This window comes from Drosophila sulfurigaster, chromosome 3, assembly GCF_023558435.1.
Source record: "Drosophila sulfurigaster albostrigata strain 15112-1811.04 chromosome 3, ASM2355843v2, whole genome shotgun sequence".
Lineage (NCBI taxonomy): Eukaryota > Metazoa > Arthropoda > Insecta > Diptera > Drosophilidae > Drosophila > Drosophila sulfurigaster.
In genome coordinates, this window is record NC_084883.1 from 9,645,789 (window position 1) to 9,667,111 (window position 21,323).

Sequence of the window (21,323 nt, forward strand, 5' to 3'; positions counted from 1 at the left end):
TTGTGTATTTGAAAGTGAATTTGTAAGTTTTCAATATTTTTTTTTTTTTAAAACCTAATATGAAGTTAGTTATTAATTTTAAAAAATCAGAAATTCATTTAAGATTGTTAGCTTAAGTATTTGTTTTTTCTTACAATTGTGTTAAATTTAATAATATTTAATTCGAATTTAAAAAGAGTACATTTTGGCCACGAAAAACGGTTACTTTTTAAATATACATATGTACCAATATACATACTTATGTACGTAAATTCCAAAACTACAAAATTCCTATGTTACAATTCAAGTATCTTGGTACATTTGCAGAAAGCGCTAAAAGCACGTAATTTCAGCCAGCGTGTTATTAAAGATATTTAATAAATCCTTCTAATATAACCTTTCTATTTGGCTTTTTTATATTTATCTTGAAAATAAAATAAAATTATTTAACAAAAAAATGGTACACTTTTTATATTTTGGTACAAAAAATACTATAAGGCAGCAGTAACAGTGGGTCGGACCTATCGATAAATTCATTTTATCGCTGTTAACCGCACAGCTGGTTATGTTAACCTGCTACAATCGTCGATAAACATTTCTGCCAGCCGCATTTTTGTAAACAATGTGCACGTGTTGCGGTCGCATGAAAAACCGGAGTTCGTAAATTGTATAAAAACCGTAGTGAATTAAACAAAAAGTAAATTTTGCATGCATCAAAATGGCTGCTATAACAGAGAAATCAAAAGACACAAACACATTTCGGGTAAGTATCATCACATTTACTCCACAAGAAAAGGTGTCTAATGTGCCTCGTTTTTTTGTCGCCGCAGTTCAAATCGTTTACGGAACGCGTGAATGAAATCGACTTGCGGCATCTGGCGCTCTATCACATAGGCCACAAAAATGAGCAGCTCGAGGAAGTGGAAAACGAGACGTATTTCCAGCAGACATTGCAAAAGTGGAACGTGCTCAATCTGACCGAGGAGTACAATTACTTCAGTAAGCGATGCCGCAACATTGTCACGCTTCCCCAACTGTTGCATCAAAAAGACTTTGTAATTGATCTGTTACTGGAACGCTTGGCCACTGCTACAACATTGTCGCAGCAGCCGCTGCTGGAACTACTCTATGTGCTGGCCCGCGATTTGCGTGAGGAGTTCTATGCGTATTTCCAACGCGTGCTCGACAGATTGATCTGTCTGCTGAACACACAGGATGCGGAGCAACTGGAATGGACGCTCATCTGTCTGGCGCATTTGTTCAAGACACTGAAGTCTTATTTAAAGCGCAACATTGGTGTAGTCTTCAATGCCATTCTGCCGCTGCTTGACGAGCAGCATTACCCGGATCATGTGACCAACTTTGCCGTCGAATGTTTCGCTTACATTGCACGCGATGTGCGCGACTTTCCGCGCTTCCTTGCCTACGTGCTGAAGACTGTGTTACGCGAGCAGGTGGAGAGCGTGCATGGCTGCGGTCGGCTGCTCTACGAGATTCTGCGTGGTGTCAATGGCCATCTGCATATCTGTGCTGCCGAGTTGGTCGCCCACGTGCTCCAGGTGCTGGTGAACGAGGGAGCGAGTCACACTAATGCACAGACGGCACTACTTTCCGACATACTGCAGCACAGTCTCGGCTTGTTGCTCAACTTTATTCAAGTGGATCAGAGCGTCGTGCTCTGGCAACAACTCTGCGGCGCCGTCGCCAAGCCAGAGTTGAGCGTGACGGCAACGGTGCAACTGCTGGAACTAATGCTTCCTCTCGTAACTCACAAGGATGGACGCTACATTGCGGAACTTTCGCTGCTGGTGCCAACAATGCTAAAGCTGCTCGACCGACACATGACGCTGACAACAGCAGAGCCACTGCAGCAGTTGAGCACGCTGGTCAGCAGCCTATTGCAGGCGCGGCAGACGCAGCTCAGTCAACTAGACGCAAGTCGTCTGCTACAGCAGCAGCTGAAAGTACATCAAGTGTCGCGCGTGGTATACGTCGAGTTCATACTACAGATGCTGGACTACAAGCAGTTTGAGCTCTTGGTGCTGCCCCATGTTGTGGCCCACTACGAGGAGCAACTGGACGAGAGTGCGTTGGAGCTGCTGGCACGCATTGTACAGCACAAGCGGCCACTTGCTGTGGATGCGCAGAGTCTGTCCGACTGGCAGGCCTATGTAATTCAGCTGAAGCAGAGCAAGACCATGACGCATGTGGAGAAGCAGTTGCAGAACATTGATATCAACGACGAAAGCCAGTTGCTGTTATTGCTGCTGTTGCCTCATTTACGCGGCTTCAGCAAGCAGTCGCTGGAGAGCAGCCTGCAGGTTGCCATTGAACAGCAGCTAACGAGCACCTCAAGTTATGACTCCCAACTCTTGCTGCTGCTGTTGCAGACTCACGCGCTGCTCAAGTTCAAATTGGCCAAGAAAGTGCGGCATCAACTGCAACAGACCCTGCTGCCTTCGATTGCCAGCGATCCGCGGGCTTTGGCCTGCCTACAATTGATGTTGCTGAAGACCAGCAAAGGCGAACTGGACGCCAACGATGTAGACGCCATTCTCGAGCCAGTTTCCCAACTGCTAAGTCAGTCAGCAGCACAGTGTCGTCGTATGGCTGCGCATTGCCTGCAGTTGCTCGGTGCTCTCCGTGTGAAGAACAATCCCTACGAGTACTTTGCTGGCGCCTGCTCCATTGAGCTGACTGTGCACAACTATCGTGAGCTGTTGTTGCAACTGCAACAGCTGGAGCCGGCTGCAGCACAGTTTAAGCAGTATGCGCAGCTGCCACACTTCAAGGAGCATGCAGTCAGCCTTCTGCTTGGATTGCTCTACAACAATTTCAAGTTCGTGTGGGCGCCAGTGCAGCAACTGCTGGCGGAATACCTCAAGGTGATGACCAACGACGAGTTCTGGACACTGTTCAAGGCGAAGCTGCTGCAGACAAACGAGTACATCGACTACACCAAGGAGACGACGACACTGGCACAGCCCAAGCAACGGGACTACAATTCCTCTGCGCTGGGATCGCTGCTGCCGCTGGAGGAGTCGCAGCAACAGATAACGCTGCAACAGGCATTGAACTATCGCCAGCTGCTCTGGCAATGCATTCCCAAGTTGGGCAGCATTGCGGAGGTGAAGAATGCGGATCTGGTGCGACTCTTTCTGCAGTTCGTAGAGCGCGAGTATCGCGGCCAGCTGGAACACGCCGAATATACTTGGAATCTACAGGAAACGGCGGGTAAGTAAGCTGAAATCCTTGTTAGACTGTCGCTCATTAATTACGCTTTCCAGCCGATGACATCGAAGTGGATGAGGAGCCGGAGGAGTCAACTCCTGCAAAGGGTCGCCAAAAGCGTAGAACGCGCAATCTTCATGCGAAATTCATACTACAGACACTTCAACTTAAGCTCAGCTGCTTTGTCGCCCAGCCCAATCCTAAGGCGCTACATCGGGAGCCAGAGATGCGCGAGTTTTATTTGGAACTGCTTGCTGGACCCAATGCGCAGCTGCAGCAGCTGGCTTTGGACTGTCTCGTGGCCTACAAACAGCCCGCAGCGCTGGTGCAGCACAAGGAGCAGCTGTCGGGTCTCGTTGATGAGGCTAAGTTCAAGGCATCGCTCACTGGCTTCGAGTTGAGCAGCCTGGCTGCTCAGCAGCGCACAGAACTGATGCCCTACATGCTGCGTCTGCTTTACGGACATCTGAACAAGGGAAATCAACGTCAGCTGAGTGGACAGCAGCGTAAGACACTCATTCTGCGCTTTCTCGGTCAGTTGGATGAACAGGAGATTCTTGGTTTCCTGCGAATGGCGTTCAGTCGCTTCGAGAACTACACGAATCAACCAGTCGAACTGTTGGTGGAATTTGTGCGCAAGGAGTTTGTGGCGACGTCTGTGATTGCTGCACGCCAGCTGCAGAGGATCGTCAATCTGCTGGAGCTGATACGCAAAGAGTTTGCGGGTCGCCTTAGCGCCGATTTCCAAGTCTATGTGCTCAAGCTGCTGCTGCTCGCCGGCGGAGTGTCTCAGCAAGCTTTGAGTAGCCATGGAGCAGCAGGAAAACTTTTGAATGCTTATAGAAATGTGCGTCATGCTGCGCTGCAAACCCTGGTCAGCTACTTTGACCAGCTGCTAGACAATGCGGAGCTCTGGCAGGAATCCCAACTCAGTGCCATCTGTGAGGTCTTCGTTTGGCCTAATCTTGCACGCCTGCCGCAGGAATCAATACATGCGCCAACGCCACTGCTGAAGCTGCTGCTGCTCTGGGGCAGCGAACCCCGTTTCCACAGCTGGTTGCAAGAACGTTCCCCGACAGATGCGGATGCGCCAACCATTATGAAGCAGCTGATGGCGCTGCTGTTGAACGACAAGGCCAAGCATTTGGTGCGTCGACCTCTGCTACAGTTGGTGGAGCAGCTGCTTGAGTGTGCCAACTCAAAGGAAAAGGAGGACGATCAGGCACAGGGCGCCTTAGCACTGGCCATATTACAACCCTACATACCCGATGTGCTGCAATTGATGCAGGCCAGCTGGAAGCAAAAGAAGTCCGGCAAACAGTCTCTGGACAAGCGGGAACTAAACATTCTCAGTCTGCTAACGGTGCACGTGCAACAGCCGGAAACCTGCGAGACGCTGCTGCAGCTGCTGCTGCCAATCTTCATCAAGCAGGCTGCGAATGCCAATGCCAGTCCAGAAACGGTGCTGCAGCTGATACAGACCCTGGCAAATCTCAGCCAGCGTGTGCCCGCTCCACACCAGTATGTGCGTCAACTGGCGCCGCTATTTGAACAGGTGCATGCGCTGCCAGCGCGCAAATTGCTCTGCGAACTGCTCGCGGAGATGGCCAAGCGACTGCACAAGCAGGCTAAACTGGAGCAGCAGCTGCAGCCGGCGGCGGAGCAACTGCGTGAATGGGCACGAATTGTTCTGCTGCTCAATGCGTGGGACAAGCGCTGGTTGGAGCAACCCGACTACGACAAGCGATTGCAGGCACTCAACGAGCTGAAGCAACAACTTGAGCAGCCCAAGGAGCAGGTTGTCATTGACTTGGAGCTGGGACTGCTGGTCACATACAACTGCTTCTACATGCTGCGACACGTCTCCGATCTGGGCATGCGCGTCAACATTGGCGAGCTGTTGAAGCTGCTGCTGCCGCATCTGACACGTCAGCTGAAGCAGGAACAGCTGCACCACTGGCTGGAGGATTGTCTGTTGCCGTTGTTGCAGCGCTGCCTGCGCGATGAACGTCACGAACATGCGCGCAGTGAAGCTATCGGATTACTGGGTGAACTGGCGCGTCAGTGTCCCCAAGTGCATGATGTGCTGCGTGATCTGGCGCCGCTGACGGATCAACATGATCTGGAGGTGGATTTCTTTGAGAATATGCTGCATCTGCAGACGCAGCGGCATGGTCGTGGACTGCAGCGACTCGTCAATATTGCCGGTGGCGCCAGCTGGCGTGCCACGCCTCCCTGTGCCCGCAGTCTCACGCAGTTCCTGTTGCCTTTGGCCACACGCTATCTGCTCAGCGAGAAGCATTCGGGCAAGCATACGCTGGTGGATGCCGCCATCGAGGCGGTGGGTGTTATGTGTGAACTGCTGCCCTGGCAGCACTACCAGGCTGTGCTCCGGCATTACTTGCAGCGTCTGCGCCACTCGCATTCCCAGCAGAAGCAGTGCGTTCGCTTGGTGGTACGTGTTCTGGACGCCTTCCACTTTGATCTGAGCAATGCTCATGCGGATGTTGCAGCACTGGCGCAGCTGAAACAGAAACTAAGCGAGTCGGTCGTCGAGGAACAGCCCAAGGAAGAGGAGGTGGAGAAAACAGAGGGTGAACCAGAGGAGAAACCTGTGAAAGAGGAAGATGGAGAGATCGACTTTGAAGCAGACAAAGTGGAAGAGGAGGAGACTGAAACTGAGACCGAGCAGCCTAAGCAAAGACAAGACAAAACACTGGCACCCAATGCCGCCAAACGGGTGATGGCCACCATTACCAGCGTGCTGCTGCCGACCTTGAATCGCGCCATCACCGAGAAGACGAACTACGACACCAAGCACAAGGTGAACAGGCGTCGACTGAGCTACGAGCGCGAAGAGGAGGAAATCCAGCGGGTACCCATTGCGTTGGCCATGGTCAAGTTGCTGCAGAAGCTTCCACAGGAGCTGCTGGACAACAGTCTGCCAGGTGAGTAGTGCAGCAACATTATTCCGCTTGTCATCCTTATTAATTTCACTAATTTTTTTTAGGTATCTTCATGAAGGTTTGCACTTTCCTGCGCTCCCCACTCAAGTCAGTGCGCATGCTGACCCGCGACATCCTCAAGAAGATCATGCTTACACTGGGCGGCAGTTGCCTTGGATTGCTGCTGGAGCAACTGCAGTCGCTGCTCACACGTGGCTTCCAGGTGCATGTGCTCTCGGTAACGCTGCACGGAGTGTTGGATGCACTGCGTGGCCAATTGCAGCCGACGCACATTGAATCCTGCCTGCAGAATCTGCTTGAAGTGGCTCTGAATGATATATTTGGGGATGTGAATGCCGAGAAGGAGGTGGACAAGATTGTGGCCCACACGCCAGAGGCAAAGCCCAGTGCCAAGAGCTATTTGACACTCAATATTGCAGCGCGACACATCAGGGACAACTGTTTGCTGGATCTGCTGCTGCCCTTCAAGGAGCAACTGGCGCGTACCCATTCCCGCAAGGTGACGCAAAAGATACAGGAGTGCTTTGCCAAGATCGTTGCGGGTCTGGTGGAGAACACGCACATTGCACGCGAGAGTTTGCTGATCTTCATCTACGGCACGATGTCGGAGAGCATCACAGATCTGTTGCCCGGCACACAGAAGCGACAGCTTAGCGCCAAGGAGCAGGCACTGATGAGACGCGCTCGTCCCGATTGCCTCCTGCTGCAGCCAGCGCCCGGACGACGAAGCGTCACCACTGGCAACAAGCAAGTCAAGTCCAGTGCCCAGGCTAATGCCCATATCCTCATTGAGTTTGGTCTGGAGTTGCTGCACTTTGTGCTGAAGCGCAAGAAGCTCACGGATCTGGACTATCAACCATTTCTGCATCCGCTGCTGCCGTTGTTGCGCGATGCCCTCAGCAGTAATCATGCAAGGACCACCAGCTATGCCCTGAAGTGCTACACGGCCATTTGGCTAGGCGAATATGAGCTCGCCGAGCTGAATGCCGAGCAACTGGCTCCGGTGGTCAAGCGCATGTTCGACATCCTGAAGAACTTCTCCACATTTGGAGCCACGCGACAGGAAGAGAATGCACAGCTAGTACGCGCCAGCTTCAAGGCTGTGGTGGCGCTGCTTCGTAAGTGCGAGGATTATGCGCTGACTGCCGAGCAGATTGAGCAGCTGTTGCTGCACATCGAGCAGGAGCTGCAGGAGGGAGAGTGCAGCAGCCAGACCATGTGCTTCACGCTGCTCAAGGCGCTGGTGGGCCGCAAAGTGGACACACGCTCGCTGCACGACTTGATGAAGCGATTGGGTGATCTTTCGATCATCTCGCAGTCAGATCATGTGCGCGACGAATCCAGGAGCATACTCATCACCTACATCATGGAGTATCCGCTGCAGCAACGTGTTGAGCAGCTGATGAAGTTCATGTCCGTTCAGTTGGCCTACACGCAACCCTCGGGCAGACAGTCGGCCATTCAGTTTATGCTGTCCATCATCAACAAATTCCCGCTGCAGATGCTGGCCAAGCATTCGGAGTTCCTCTATCTCTCCCTGGGCACGCGGCTTGTCAACGACGAGGACACCGCATGCCGACGAGCTGTGGCCGCTGCTCTCGAAGCTCTGCTCGGCCGACTCAACAAGCTGCAGCGTCAGCCACTGCTCGACTTGACACTCCTGTTCTTCACTTCACCACAGTCCAGCCAGAAGCCAGGTGTGCGTGAGATGGCTGCTGCAATGCTCTCCCGCTTTGTGCAGGCGGAACGTGGCGGATTTGTGGAGCGCCTGCCTCTGGTGCTGCCCACACTGGTCGCTATACTCACGCTGGGTGATGTCAATGCTGGCGGCAAGTTTGTGCGTGCACCAGGACGTGAGGCGTTCTCTGCGATGGACTCGAGTGTGCCGCGCAAGCGTCGTCGCAAGGTAAGTGAAGGGTTACATTTAAATTGCTTTGGAGATATTAATATTTGAAATTTATAGATGGCTGCAGAGGAGGAATTGCTGGCGGATATGGATCCAGAGGCACGGCTAGAGCATCAGCAGCGCTGCATTGACCATCAGCTGATACAGCTGCAGTATTGTCTGCTCAAGATTTTCGAACACTGCGGCGAAGTGATGCTCTCAAGCGAAGAATTTGCCCCAACAGTGGACGAACTGGCCTATGCCTGTCAAAGATTGCTGGCCCATGAGCACAACTGGGTGCGTTGCAATGCAGCCAAGCTACTTACACAGATCCTGGCGCACTATGACTACGATTATGTGGGTCAGCAGCTGGTTGGCGTCAAACGGGAGCACAAGGCGGAGGCCAAGTCGTTAGAGTTTATCTACGCACAGCCAGCGCAGGATCTGAAGAGCTTGGTGCTGGATCTGTGTGCTCAGGTGACGCCTGGCGAGACGGCGCAGGAAATGATTGATGAGCTGGTCAAGATACTGCTCTATGTGGCGCACATGCTGCGAGATGTGCCCTTCAGCATCAAACAGGAGCCGGATGCCGATGCAGATCAATCTGATCTACCGCCAGCTGGCAAAATCAATCTCAATTGGCTGGTGCGGAACATTCGCTTCCTGATCAACAAGGAACTGGCCAAGGCGCCACACGACACCAGCATTGTAAGTAGCTCCGTTAATCAATGTCTGTTCTAAATTATGCTCATCAATGATTTCTTTTGCAGCGCACTGCTTTGTTCACGCTTATCGAAGGACTGAGCACATTGCTTAGTGTGGATGTCGTTACTCAATTGGCGCCACCTTTGCTGCAGTCCCTGGTCCGCGAAATGTCTGAGGAGGATCAAAATGTGGATGCCGAGTTGCGGCAGCTGGCATTGCGTGTGGGAAGTCGCCTGCGCAAACGCATCGGTACCGAGACCTACGACAAGCTTCGCAATGTGGTGCAAACCAAGTTGATGGTGCGTCGCGCCGAGCGACGCAAGGCGGTGGCTCAGGAGAAGATCCATGATCCAGAGCGTGCGGCTAAACGCAAGGCTGGAGTGCAGGAACGGAAGAAGGCCGCCAAGCGCTTGAAGACTGCTGTCGTCCGTGGCAAGGCGCCCGACATGAAGCAGAAGCTCAAGAAACGCAAACGGAAAGCTGAAATGGAGGGCTTTTAATTATTATTAGCATAGTTATAGAATTGTATATTACTAGCTAGTGTTACCCGGCTTTATACACATTTAGAAGATTCACTTTACTTGGATGTCCAATGACAAAGAAAGAAAACACGAATTGTTATCATATAAGCATAGAAATAGATATTTACCAAGAAAATTACATCAATTTCAAATATAATAAATGCAAACTTATTTCATATTGTAAAAAGAGAATATTGACTTTCTCAGCTTTCTCACTTGCTTCTTTATTATGTTTGCCTGGTATTTCAGTCGTTCAATGCGGCACTTTAAAGAAAGCGCGTCGATGTGTTTTGCACATCCAGTTGTAGTCTTTATTGATGTTGTTGTAGTAGTTTTTGTTGTACCAGACAGTTGTTTTTGCTGTTGTAGTATCACATGATAATATTGGCTGTTAGATGTCAACACGAAAGACTTAAAAGTAGAAAATTACCAGGTGAAATACCAGGCGAACATAAATCAGCAGCAAGTAAAATTACAGAAAGTCACTTGCAGTTACTATTGTTGTTGCAGACAGTTGTTGTTGTTATTGTAGTATCACATGTTGTTGTTATTATTGGCTGTTAGATGTCTACACGAACGGCGAAAAAGTAGAAAATTACCAGGTGAAACACCAGGCGAACATAAATCAGCAGCAAGTAGTTACAGAAATTCACTTACAACTGAATTTTTTGTTGCATACTTTGCAGGTGCACTGGAAGTTTTTCTTCTACTCACACTCTTTCATTTGTTATTATTGATGTTGTTGTAGTAGCTTTTGTTGTAGAAGAGAGTTGTTGTTATTGTAGTATCACATGTTGTTGTTATTGGCTATTCGATGTCGCCACGAACGGTTAAACAGTTAAAAATTACCGGGTGAAATACCAGGCGAACATAAATCAGTAGCAGGCTGCATTACAAAAAGTCACTTGCAGTAAAAATATATGCTTTGCTCGTCTGGTACTTCAGTTGTACCATGCGATACTTTTCAAGAAAGCTGGTCAATTTTTTTCCACTTGAAGTTGTTGCCATTATTAATGTTGTTGTTGTAAGTTTTGTTGTAGACGAGAGTTGTTGTTGTTGTTATTGTAGTACCACATGTTGTTGTAATTGGCCGCTCGATGTAGCCACGAACGTCGAAAAAGTGGAAAATTACCGACTGAAATACCAGGCGAACATAAGATAGCAGAATTACATTAGTCATTTGCAATTAAAATTTTTGTTGCATACTTTAAGGATGAGCTAGGAACACTTCCGATATTAGTGTCGAAGAATGTATTTTTAATAGAACAAGATTTTTCAAAAATTCCATTCTGACCCCTTCCTTTTTGGATGCGAATTAATAGATTTCGGCTCCATCAATCGAAGGCTTGATGCCTTGTCAAATGCGCCAGGATATGCTTGAACAAGGATCCCTTTTCTAATATAATATAATATTTCCTTTCAGCATTCAATCATATTTGAAAAACTCTATGGAGTCCAAGGTAAGTATAAAAATAACAATATTTATAACAAAATGCGACGTAGTCTAAGCTACGAGTCTATTTAAGATATACACTAATCTTAGTCAGGTTAGAATATAAAATACATACTCTGGCATTAACTTTTTTTAAACTAATACATAAATTTAAATTAAGCTTTGGAATAAAATCAATGGTGCTTTGTTACAGCGCGATCACAACTGTTGAGTCGCAACAGATGCTTGGCTAGATAGCTGAGCAGCAGAAGAACCAATGTTGTCGCCTCCATGATGACGAAGTGCGAAATGGACGAACCGATCTCCAGCCATGATCCAGTATTGCGGACCAGGAATAAAAAGTTCAGTCCCATTATGTCACAGATGATCAGCAGACAGATGAAGATTTGTCGTTCCTGCTTGCGAGCATAGTCACAGTAGGTGTACACAATGGAGAGGTTTAACACGACAGGCAAGATCAGCTTAACTAGCACTAGTGACATTATCATAAACGGTGCAAATTGGCTGAGAAAGCAGCGTGCAATGTTGGGATCGAAGGAGCTAATGGACGCAATGTTGCCGCTGCCGAAGAGCGAAAAGAATGTGTATAGGAGCACAGTGAATGCCAGACGTAGCGATGACTGCAAAGATCTCTGATGATACTGCTGCTGCAGTGAATCCATTCCTTGACGCTGTGCGGCCAATGCTATGCTCAGTTCCATGGCTAGCAGCTGCACAAACAGCGACTCGTAGGAGGTGCACAGCAGCGTGTAGACTGCGCTCAGATTGTAGAGTATATGTGCTAGACGCAGTTCCAACGCCACCTCTTTGTTCAGCTGAATGGACACAACGGCATAGACCAGATACAGCCAACTGGCTACTTTAAGGGGCATTGGGACGGCCACTTGCTGGCTATGCAGATGAACGCATACTGCTGTGTTAATTAGTATCAGTGGATTGCACCACTTGGTGTGCCAACTGTAGCTGCGGCTGCCATTGCTGAGCACCGCTCGAAGCAGGACGAGCACAATCCCGACAAGTAGTAGATAGCGATTCTGGTATCCGACTGAAGGCGGCAGCAGTGGAAAACCAGCGAGTACCAGCACCAGAAGTATCCAAATGTAAAACTGCGACGAGTTGCGCTTAAAGTTGCTCCAGTTGCTGCCGAAGGCAAAGGCCACGAAGCACAGTGAGATGAGGCGACGCTCGAAGAAAGTGTAGACCAGCAGCTCCGCACAGGCAATGAGCAACACGAACTGCAACTTTGACACCTGTCCACGTCGCGCCACTGAAGGATAACGATAATCACAGACTTCTACGTTGCTGTTACTTCCTGTTTGTCGTAGAGCTAGCAGCCAAACCGGCAGGGGCAACAGCATATAGAATCCCACGGCGAACGGTACAAATTGTGCCACAATGAAGCCAATCAAGAATACGCCACCAATCGTTATGCTGAGCGTCAAAGCAGAAGCATCTCCACAGCCAGTACTTGGCTGTTTTCTAATGGATGGACCTTGAATTAGCAGTCGATATAGATAGAGAATCCAGCCCAGAAACGTGGCAGTTGTGCACAACAGCATGACATTGCGATAGTATCCATGGTAATAGTCGATGCCCTCCAGGGCCAACTGCATCATGTCGCTGCTCTCGGCAAACGTCGCTGTCTTTGTACTAAAATCGAAAATTCCAAGCGTTGTCAGTTTCTTGAAGCTCTTCATGTAAGGCGTAAATAGGCCTCGCTGGTGCTGCTTGTGCAGACGTGTATATTGGGCGAGCAACTGCAACGCATTGCTCTGCGCTGCCATCGCCTCGTACTCAACGCCAACGCTCATATAACCAGTCGGCAGCATACCAAAGTTGTTCATTGGAGGCGGCAAACCAATCAGAGCCGACATCAAGGGCGCCAGTTGCGCCTGTTCCAGCTCGTGAAGAGGCAGCTTCTGTCCCTCATCGTTGGCCACGAAGCTTCTGGTTGGAGATGCACTTCGTGCAGCGCCTGCACCCCACAGCATAAAGGGTGTTTCTGTCTCATGTGCGGCACCAGCTCCGTGAGAGCCTATATAGTAAAGCTACTTGGTTAGGTTATTCCTGCTTAATTCACATAAGTAAATGCCTTACCTGAGTCCGTCATGCCGTGGTCCGAGGTTAGCAAATAAGCAGTCCGTTTATCGGGAAAGATCTCTTCGAATTTTTCATAAATCTGCGCTATTCCCTTTTCCGTAAACTGAAGATTCTCCAGGAAGAGCGGCGTGCCGGGTTTATGTACATGGCCTGCTGTATCCAATCCCAACAGGTGCAAAAAGAACACCACTTTCTTGGCACTGCGCAACTCTTCCTGTTTGCGCTTCAACAGCTGCCTCACCCTTTGGAACACCCATTCATCCTGCTTGTAGGTCTTTTGTTGGCCAGAGAAATCCAGATCATGATAGGCATCAAAATACATTGGGCGTCCGCCATCTGTCAGCTTCTCGAATATATGCAGCACATCGTGGGCACCCCAGGCATAGGTGTGGCCACTGCGATTAAACACAGTATCAAATTCTATGGGGTTCTCCTTCCAACCACGTGTCACTGCCGACGGATCTTCGTAGAGCCCGGCAATAAGTGCTATGTGCCCCGGCCTTGATTCCGTAGGCACATGAGTGCGGGAAATGCCAACTAAGCCGTCTTGCAGGAATATCTCACGCAGATGTGGCACATGGTTGCAGTTGTCGGTGAAAAATGAGTCAGCGCGCAATCCATCGGTAACAATCAGAACCAAACGGTCTGCTGGGGGCTCTGCTGGTAGTGTTGGCTGTGGCTGAAGTCCCTCGATGACAGGTGACCGAAAATAGATCACAAATATGGAGCCCAAAAGCAGCACGTGTACAATCAATGCATAAACAATCCACATCGCAACGAAAGTGTAAACAAAATAGAAACAGCAGCTGACAGCTGTTGCTTTAAACCGGTCCTGGTATCGAGTACGAGTATACTCTCAATTGAGTACTATTCTTGACAGCTGTTTTTTGTTGTTACGAGTAATACTTGCTCACGATGTCATTAGCGGCAGTGTTGGAAAGTGTTTTATTAAAACCGCCGATTGGATATCCTATTAATTTTTATGTTTAAAAAATCAACTTTCTATACAATAGTTGAATGAAACTAGCCATTAATTTGATATTTTGTTCAAATAAAACACTTTACAAGTATATTCTTATTTATCGTTGATGTTATTTCATAGTAGATTTAGTACATTTTTAAAGGCAACGGCGGCCACATTGTATCCAACACTAGTTGTTACGAACAGCGAGGCAATGCAGCAATTGCGACATTATGCACTCCGTGGCCTGGCCAGAAGTCGATTTTATTCAACGCGACCACAGGGAGACCTCTACGATGTGGTGGTCATTGGAGGCGGGCATGCCGGAACAGAAGCTTGTGCAGCAGCAGCTCGAATGGGTGCGCGCACCTTGCTCCTCACCCACAAACTGGAGACCATTGGTGAGATGTCATGCAATCCATCGTTTGGAGGCATTGGCAAGGGACATCTGATGCGGGAGGTGGACGCCCTAGACGGTGTTTGTGCCCGTTGCTGTGATGTCTCCGGTGTCCACTACAAAGTGCTTAACAAGCGACGTGGTCCAGCTGTGTGGGGACCCAGAGCTCAAATTGATCGACAACTGTACAAGCGGGCAGTACAACGGGAGTTATTTGCTACTCCAAATCTCGAGATACGTGCGGCAGGCGTTGACAATCTGTTGATTGAAACGGATGAGACATCTCAGAGTGGATCGCGCTGTCGAGGAGTTCTTCTCGAGAGTGGAGAAGTGGTGCACAGTCGCTCAGTGGTGCTGACCACGGGCACCTTTCTGCGCGCTCACATTAACATTGGCCTCGAGGTGAGGCCAGCTGGACGCATTGGAGATGCACCTGCCAAGGCTTTGGGTGAAGCATTAAATACTCTTGGTTTTCGCATGGGACGCTTGAAGACTGGAACTCCGCCTCGCATTGCTAGAAGCAGCATTGACTTTACGCGGCTGCAGAAACATGATGGCGACAATCCGCCTACACCGTTCTCCTTTTTAAATCGCGAGGTTTGGATACCCGCCGAGGATCAGATGCCCTGCTACCTGACTTATACGACACCACGTGTCAATGACATTGTGCGTGACAATCTGCATCAGAATCGACATGTCACCGAGGAGATTACAGGGCCACGCTACTGTCCATCGATTGAGTCGAAGGTGCTGCGATTCGGCGCCAAGGTTCATCAGGTTTGGCTGGAGCCAGAGGGATTCGATAGTCCCCTATGCTATCCACAGGGCATCTCGTGCACTTTGCCCCACGCCCAGCAGGTGGAGTTGGTGCGCGCCATTGCGGGTCTGGAGCAGGCGGAAGTGGTGCAACCCGGCTACGGAGTAGAGTATGATTACATAGATCCACGCGAGCTGTTTCCCACACTCGAAACGAAGCGAGTCGCCGGCTTGTTCTTTGCGGGACAGCTCAACGGCACCACTGGCTACGAGGAGGCTGCCGCACAGGGAATTATTGCTGGAGCCAATGCGGCGGGCAAGTCTCGACATGCCGATGGCCGACAACTGAGCATTAGCCGCACCGAGGGCTACATTGGGGTGCTAATCGATGACCTGACCTCGTTGGGCACCAACGAACCTTATCGCATGTTCACTAGTCGCGCAGAGTTCCGTCTATCGCTCCGGCCGGACAATGCGGATATGCGTCTCACGCAGAAGGGTTTTGATTTTGGCCTGGTTAGCGAGCAGCGATACAAGCACTTCCAGCAAACGGAGCACAAGCTTAGGGCGGGCATTGAAGCGCTCAAAGGTCTGCAGAAGCATAGCAATTTCTGGCGTCAAGCACTGAATCTGCCCCAAGCCAAGGCGTCTATACAGAAATCCGCTTTCGAAATGCTTGGTGTACCGGCTGATAACATTTCTGTTGATCAGCTAATAGAGCTCTATCCCGACGAACTGAATTGGCTGCGTGACGATGGCGATATTGCGGCTAGACTGAAAATTGAAGCTCTTTATGGTTTCTTTGTTGAGGAGCAGCTGCGGGATGTGGAGGATGTGCGCAGAGAGGAACGACTGTCGATTCCCGCTGACATTGACTACTTCTCCAAGTCCTTGAGTCTGTCTAACGAGGAACGCCAGAAACTGGCGTTAATACAGCCCCAAACAATCGCAGCTGCCAGTCGCATTCAGGGCGTAACGCCATCGACGATTCTACGTATCTTGAAGTACGTCAAGAAAGCGGAAGTTCTACAGGCATAGACAATGTCATAGGGTTTTTTGGTTTTAGTTTTGTAAATATGTTTGTAAGGATTAAAGTCGAATATATGATTTTTAAATACGTGTCTTTAAGGGGTAAAGGAGAAGGAACAAGTTTCATAAAAAAGCCAAATAGAGTTAAATCTCTTACGTACAGTTTATTTAATAAAATCATAAATGCCTTAAGTAAAGTTGCACAAGATTGATTCAATGTTTTTGTGACACGTTCATGTTGCTTGCCACAAATACGTAACGTGCTCGTGTATTTGACAAATGTAATTATTATTTTGTATTTTGGGATGTGTTTGTTTCTTGCTTGTTTTATTGTTATTTGCTGTTATTACAATCATAGTTTCAATGGTTCAACATTTACTGTTGCGCTTACTGTTTTACTGTTGCTCAAATGAGATATCTATTTGGATTTGTTGCTTGTTTGTTTCTTGTTTGTTGTTTGTTGTTAGCTTAAAAATTATGTTTTACACTTTGTATTCGGTTTTACACACACAACGAAGATTGAGGGAGAAATACGTTTAATTTATGTATTTTGTTAAGGTTTTGCTTGTATCTTGAAACTATTATGCATTTATTTTATTTATTTATGCCATCGCATATTTGTGGATTAAGTTTATACGCGCACCAATTAATATCCGTAGTATCCGTATTTATGGATTATCCAAGAAACTATTACGATTATATTAGTAAAAATATATTCACTTGCACATCATTCAAAGAAAAAGAATGAATGAATGTGTGAATGTATTCGAAGCAAGTAGTTCATGAATGTACTCGTTAAATCCAATCAAGTATGATACGACAATGAGTTCCATTTTATTTTTGTGGTTACTTCTTTAGCACTTTTCATGCTCATTCTGCACTCTTCTTGATTATTTTCCGTTTTGCATTTTTCATTTCAATCAACTTTCATTTTGTTTGTCTTTTTATAATATCACAGATTGCTCGAGATTTTTATGAATTCAAAATATAAATAAAAACAATAGAAATAGAAATAAAATTCTTTATTTTAGGCAATCTCAAACATAAATAAGAATGTTTGGGTGCAATTCGAAGTGAAAGAGTTGAAGAACTGAAACTTTTCGAAAAAAGATACATAAGAATGTATACAATAATATATTCTTTATGTTATCAGAGTTCGGTTGAGCTATATGGTATTAGCTACTTATCCATATGTATGTACATATCGTTTGTATCGATTGTATCAATTGTAAACATCAATGTTAATGAGCTTAGTTACAATATAATGTTAGGTTTTCCTAAACACTTATTGCATAGTTCTCGTACTCCATTTCATTTTTTTTTTGTATGCATTTGCTGCATTTGTAGTTGTAAGTACTTTTTTAAATGTTGTATAAAAACTGAACATACTAATAGAAACTCGTTTTTTTGTAAGGGCCAAAAAGTTGCTCACTTGTGTAAGTAAAAAATTCGACAATTTCGAAAAATAATTTAAGCCTTTTGCCATTTCCCATTTCGTTTTAGCTAATCCATTCCAGATTATCGCATATTTGTTTTTGATTTTGTAATATGTTTATTGGTTTTTTTATTTTCGTTATCTTTTTACCTAAAATTCAGTTCCATTGTATCTTTACCCAGTTACATTTACATAATACATACATTTTCCGTTTCTTTTCCTTATTTTCGTTTTTGGTTCGTACTCTCCAAATCACAATTATTAGCAATTTAAGAATAAAATATAACTATACAGTATTAATTTACGCTTTCTTTTGTATATGTGTTTATATATAAATTTACTTACGAAGTTTTTAATCTAAATGTTTACAACTAAATATCATTATTTATTTTATATTATCGAGACGTTCATTTGGTTGTCTTTGAATTGAGTAGTTGGATCAAAGTACAATTACTTTAAGATCTTTCGTTTTTTTTTTGTAATATCTCACAATATTTATAAGTTTTGCTTTCCTTTTTATACATTCCTAACTTTACATTTTATGCAATTTTTTAGTTGACTTTTACACGAGTTTAAAATTGTACGAATATTCGTGTTATTTGTTAATATGTTGTAATTGTATTCATTTTTTTTTTGTTAGATTGTAACACCGAGAACAAACAAGTATCTGTATCTTGATATCTGCTAATGGGATTTACACAATATTTAATTAGGTTTATTTAAGTATGTTTAACTAATACATAAGCGGCGCTTGCAGTTGCCTATTGCCAATTCAACGTATATCAGCTTTTTTAGGCGCCACTATCTTTCATATTTTCCAGTCAGTTAACGGTTGAGGGATGGATCATCGCTCTATAGCTTTAGAAACTCATCGAGCATTCGCTTTCGCTGCTGATGCAATGCTCGCTCCGACAGCAGATACATTCCAATGTCGCCAAAGTTTTTCATTAGTTAGTTGTTGGAATTGTTGAATAGCTGGTGTCATAAGGCGGTGGCTTCTTCCACGCTACTGCTGCGACCAAGTGCCCCAACCGAAGTCTTATTGTCTTCTGTAAATAGCAATACAATTTCAGAATATTAAACAACACTTTTATTTAGTTCAAGATAAGAGAACTGAATGGGAATAAAGGTATATTTTTGGCCAGGATAATGAAAATCATAGCCTATAGAAATAGTTAAAATTAATCGATTTTTTTTTTATAATAATTAAGGTCCTCTTGCTTCGCAATCAAAGCTGCTAACTGGATTTCTTTCCTAGAGTTTAATGATTATTAGAAGATAAGAACTAAAAAGTTTCCACTGAAAGATTTTTTCAGCTTCATCTGAAAATGTAAAACCAGCTGAAAACAATATAAAAATGAAGAAAAAAAGAAAACAACAAATTGTAAACAAAATGATTTATTTAGGCAACGCTAGAGTTAACTCTTCACAATTAAATAAAGGGCGAAATCATAATAATAATAATGATAATAATAAATTGTAATAGTAAAATTAATAATAATATTATGCATTTGTGTCTAAACTAGACGATGAGGATGATGCAATACGTTACAAATTATTGTATACTCGGTTAATGAATACGCTACAATTAATAAGTATTCATTAAAAGTTAATGATTTATAAATAGGCATTTGGATTAACGGCTAAGTTGAAGGTAGATGTTAACTAGTTCCGATTACGCGCATTACTAACTACGATCCCCACATCCGAGTGCCCGACTAAACTTTATTCTGTATTCTGTATTCTGTACGAAGTGTGCGCGATCGATCATCTGGATGTCTCGGCAATGGGCGTGGCACTCGTGGTCACCTCGGCATCGGCAGGCGGAGCAGTTGTCGCAAGAGTCGAGCTGTTGTTGTTGCTGATGCTTCCATTGTTGGTGCTGCTGCTGACCACTGGCGGGGAGTGGCTGCCACTTGTGGTCGATGTGACGGCGCTGCCGCCAGTCACAACGTTATCCGGCGATAGCTTGACTCGCTGCGATTGCGATTGCGAGTGCAACTGCTCCTGCTGCTCTGGTGACTTGTCGGCGATCTCGCCTCCCTTACTCCCAGGCGGAGTGCATGCGGCTAGAATCTTTGGACAGAGCTCTGCTCCACCAGGGCTATTACCTTGTGCGGCTGCACTGGCTGCAGTTCCAACGTTGCTTGCGCTGCTCGAGTTGTTATTGTTGTTGTTGTTGATGATGTTGATGTTGGCATTGCTGCTGCTATTGTTGTTATCCGAGTTGGGTGGACTTGTGCTACGCCTCGACGAATTCTCCGGCGAGCTGTCTGGCAACAGTGTCTTCTCCTGGCTGCCACCGGCATTGGGCGTTGCCGGCTTCTTCTCCAGCGCCACTGGCGGCGTGCCACGCTGCAGTGCGTCCTCCTTCACAGGCGCACCCGACGGTACACCCGTCTCCTTGCCATCCGTGGGACCATTCGACTCGATGCCGTTCAACTCATGGGCAGCCGATGTGCTGTTGCTCACAATCGACTGTGCCTGATTGCTCGAGTTCGAATTGGAGCCGGTCAAATCGAGCGTGGTCGGTTCATGCGTCACTGGCGTCGTTGTGGCGACACCGCTGCTCTTCTCCATCAGCACCGATTGCTGCTGCTGCTGCTGTTGCTGCTGTGCGGCAGCAGCCACGGCGGCGGCAATGTGATGGCGCATCGCATGCGGACTGCTTGCGGCACGGGATCCGCCATTGGGCGCCGAGCCAAGTGGCGGCGTAATCTTCGGCGATGTGGGATGCGAAGCTGCACTGATCGGCTGTTGATGGGCAGCGACGGGATTGAGGCCGCTGGCCACAGCGGCAGCCGCATGCATGGCGGCCAGATTGTGGTGATAGTAGTGGCTCATGGTCGGAATGTGCGAACTGGGCGTCGGCGTCGACGTCGACGTTGTCTGGGCCATGCTGCTGGTGGCCACCGTCAGATTGAGGCTGCTGTGCGGCGACGCCGATGTGGCTGCTGCCGTGCTGCTGGCCACACCGGGACTGGGACCAGCTGAGGAGCTGGCCACAGTGTGCGGCGGCAGCTGATGCACCGCATGATGCGGCGACAGATGCGCATGGCTCAGATTGAGGCTATGCGGATGCGGACCCAGTCCCAGGGCCGAGAAGCTCGGATGCGGCAGCCCAGCGGCAGCGGGATGCGCCGCCACGCCCATCGCCTGCTGCAGATGATGTAGATTGCTGGGCCCGTGTCCGGGCAGCGGCGGCATGCCAGGCATGCCCAGATTGAGACCCATGGGACTCTGACGCTGCGCATTCGCCGCTGCCGCATGGTAGTGCGTCATCCCGGGCAGACCGTGGAGTCCGGCGGGCGGACCACGCAGGCCCAGATTGATGTGCGGCATCATGGAGCCGAGCAGGTTGCGATTCAGCGGCGAGTACAGCTGGTTGGAGTAATGATGCGTCGCATTCAACAGCTGCTGACGCTCACGTTCACGTGCCTCGCGCTCTTCTTCGCGCATCTTGCGTTCGCGTGCCTCCTTCTCCTTCTGCTCCTTCTCGCGCTGCTCCTTCTCACGCTGCTCGCGCTCGCGTTCGCGCTGTTCGCGTTCCCGTTCACGTTGCTCCTTCTCGCGCTGTTCGCGCAGCTCGCGCTCCTTCTCACGCTGCATCTCGCGCTCGCGTTCCTCCTCGCGTGCCAGACGCGCTCTGTGCTCCTCCTCCAGCTTGATGCGATCGTGCATGGCCGGCGAGATGCCCAGCGCTGCTCCAGGCAACATGGAGTAGAGATGCGAGTACGGTGGCGCCATTTGTGGATACAGCGCCGCTGCATGCGGATGTGAATGGTGTCCGCCGGCTGCGCGGAACAGCTGATAGCGGTGCTCCAAGTACAGGGGATCCGAATAGGGCAAGCCTGCCGCCGGATTCAGAAATGCTGCAGAGGATAAAACGTTAATTTCCTCTCACT

The 21,323-nt window shown here is 47.9% G+C and overlaps 4 protein-coding genes across 8 annotated transcripts in view; 2 read left to right on the plus strand and 2 right to left on the minus strand.

Moving 5' to 3' along the window:
• The first annotated feature begins 582 nt into the window (after positions 1 to 582).
• Positions 583 to 9,450, plus strand: LOC133840473 (small subunit processome component 20 homolog). The gene is made up of 6 exons (XM_062272327.1): positions 583 to 742; positions 810 to 3,213; positions 3,267 to 6,158; positions 6,221 to 8,082; positions 8,140 to 8,769; positions 8,832 to 9,450. Exons 1-6 carry the CDS (start codon positions 698 to 700, stop codon positions 9,264 to 9,266), a joined length of 8,268 nt encoding a protein of 2,755 aa, XP_062128311.1. The 5' UTR covers positions 583 to 697; the 3' UTR covers positions 9,267 to 9,450.
• A 1,321-nt stretch (positions 9,451 to 10,771) lies between these two features.
• On the minus strand, positions 10,772 to 13,699 carry LOC133844226 (GPI ethanolamine phosphate transferase 1). The gene is made up of 2 exons (XM_062278138.1): positions 12,838 to 13,699; positions 10,772 to 12,775 (listed from the first exon to the last, which is right to left on the minus strand). The coding sequence occupies exons 1-2, from the start codon at positions 13,610 to 13,612 to the stop codon at positions 10,914 to 10,916; spliced, it is 2,637 nt and encodes an 878-aa protein (XP_062134122.1). The 5' UTR covers positions 13,613 to 13,699; the 3' UTR covers positions 10,772 to 10,913.
• Positions 13,700 to 13,927: 228 nt separating this feature from the next.
• On the plus strand, positions 13,928 to 16,466 carry LOC133844227 (protein MTO1 homolog, mitochondrial). The gene has a single exon (XM_062278139.1). It carries the CDS (start codon positions 13,929 to 13,931, stop codon positions 15,990 to 15,992), a length of 2,064 nt encoding a protein of 687 aa, XP_062134123.1. The 5' UTR covers position 13,928; the 3' UTR covers positions 15,993 to 16,466.
• A 1,415-nt stretch (positions 16,467 to 17,881) lies between these two features.
• The window catches only part of LOC133844225 (uncharacterized), a 93,095-nt gene continuing 89,653 nt past the window's right edge, over positions 17,882 to 21,323 (minus strand). For 2 of the 5 annotated variants that reach the window (XM_062278131.1, XM_062278133.1), the window contains exon 13: positions 18,804 to 21,290. In XM_062278131.1, the coding sequence (XP_062134115.1) occupies positions 19,186 to 21,290 (2,105 nt within the window). In that variant the 3' untranslated portion in view covers positions 18,804 to 19,185. Of the gene's footprint in view, positions 18,468 to 18,803; positions 21,291 to 21,323 lie in introns of those variants that run through there. The other 3 variants (XM_062278135.1, XM_062278136.1, XM_062278134.1) reach the window with 2 other exon arrangements.

What these genes read in the sequence shown, in the direction of transcription:
- LOC133840473 (XM_062272327.1), top strand. Translation starts at nt 698, where the DNA reads ATGGCTGCTATAACAGAGAAATCAAAAGACACAAACACATTTCGG. An exon ending in GAATCTACAGGAAACGGCGG is followed by an intron (nt 3,214 to 3,266) that starts GTAAGTAAGCTG and finishes TACGCTTTCCAG; the next exon opens with CCGATGACATCGAAGTGGAT. An exon ending in GCTGGACAACAGTCTGCCAG is followed by an intron (nt 6,159 to 6,220) that starts GTGAGTAGTGCA and finishes AATTTTTTTTAG; the next exon opens with GTATCTTCATGAAGGTTTGC.
- LOC133844227 (XM_062278139.1), top strand. Translation starts at nt 13,929, where the DNA reads ATGTTATTTCATAGTAGATTTAGTACATTTTTAAAGGCAACGGCGGCC.
- LOC133844226 (XM_062278138.1), bottom strand. Translation starts at nt 13,612, where the DNA reads ATGTGGATTGTTTATGCATTGATTGTACACGTGCTGCTTTTGGGCTCC. An exon ending in CCACGGCATGACGGACTCAG is followed by an intron (nt 12,776 to 12,837) that starts GTAAGGCATTTA and finishes TTTACTATATAG; the next exon opens with GCTCTCACGGAGCTGGTGCC.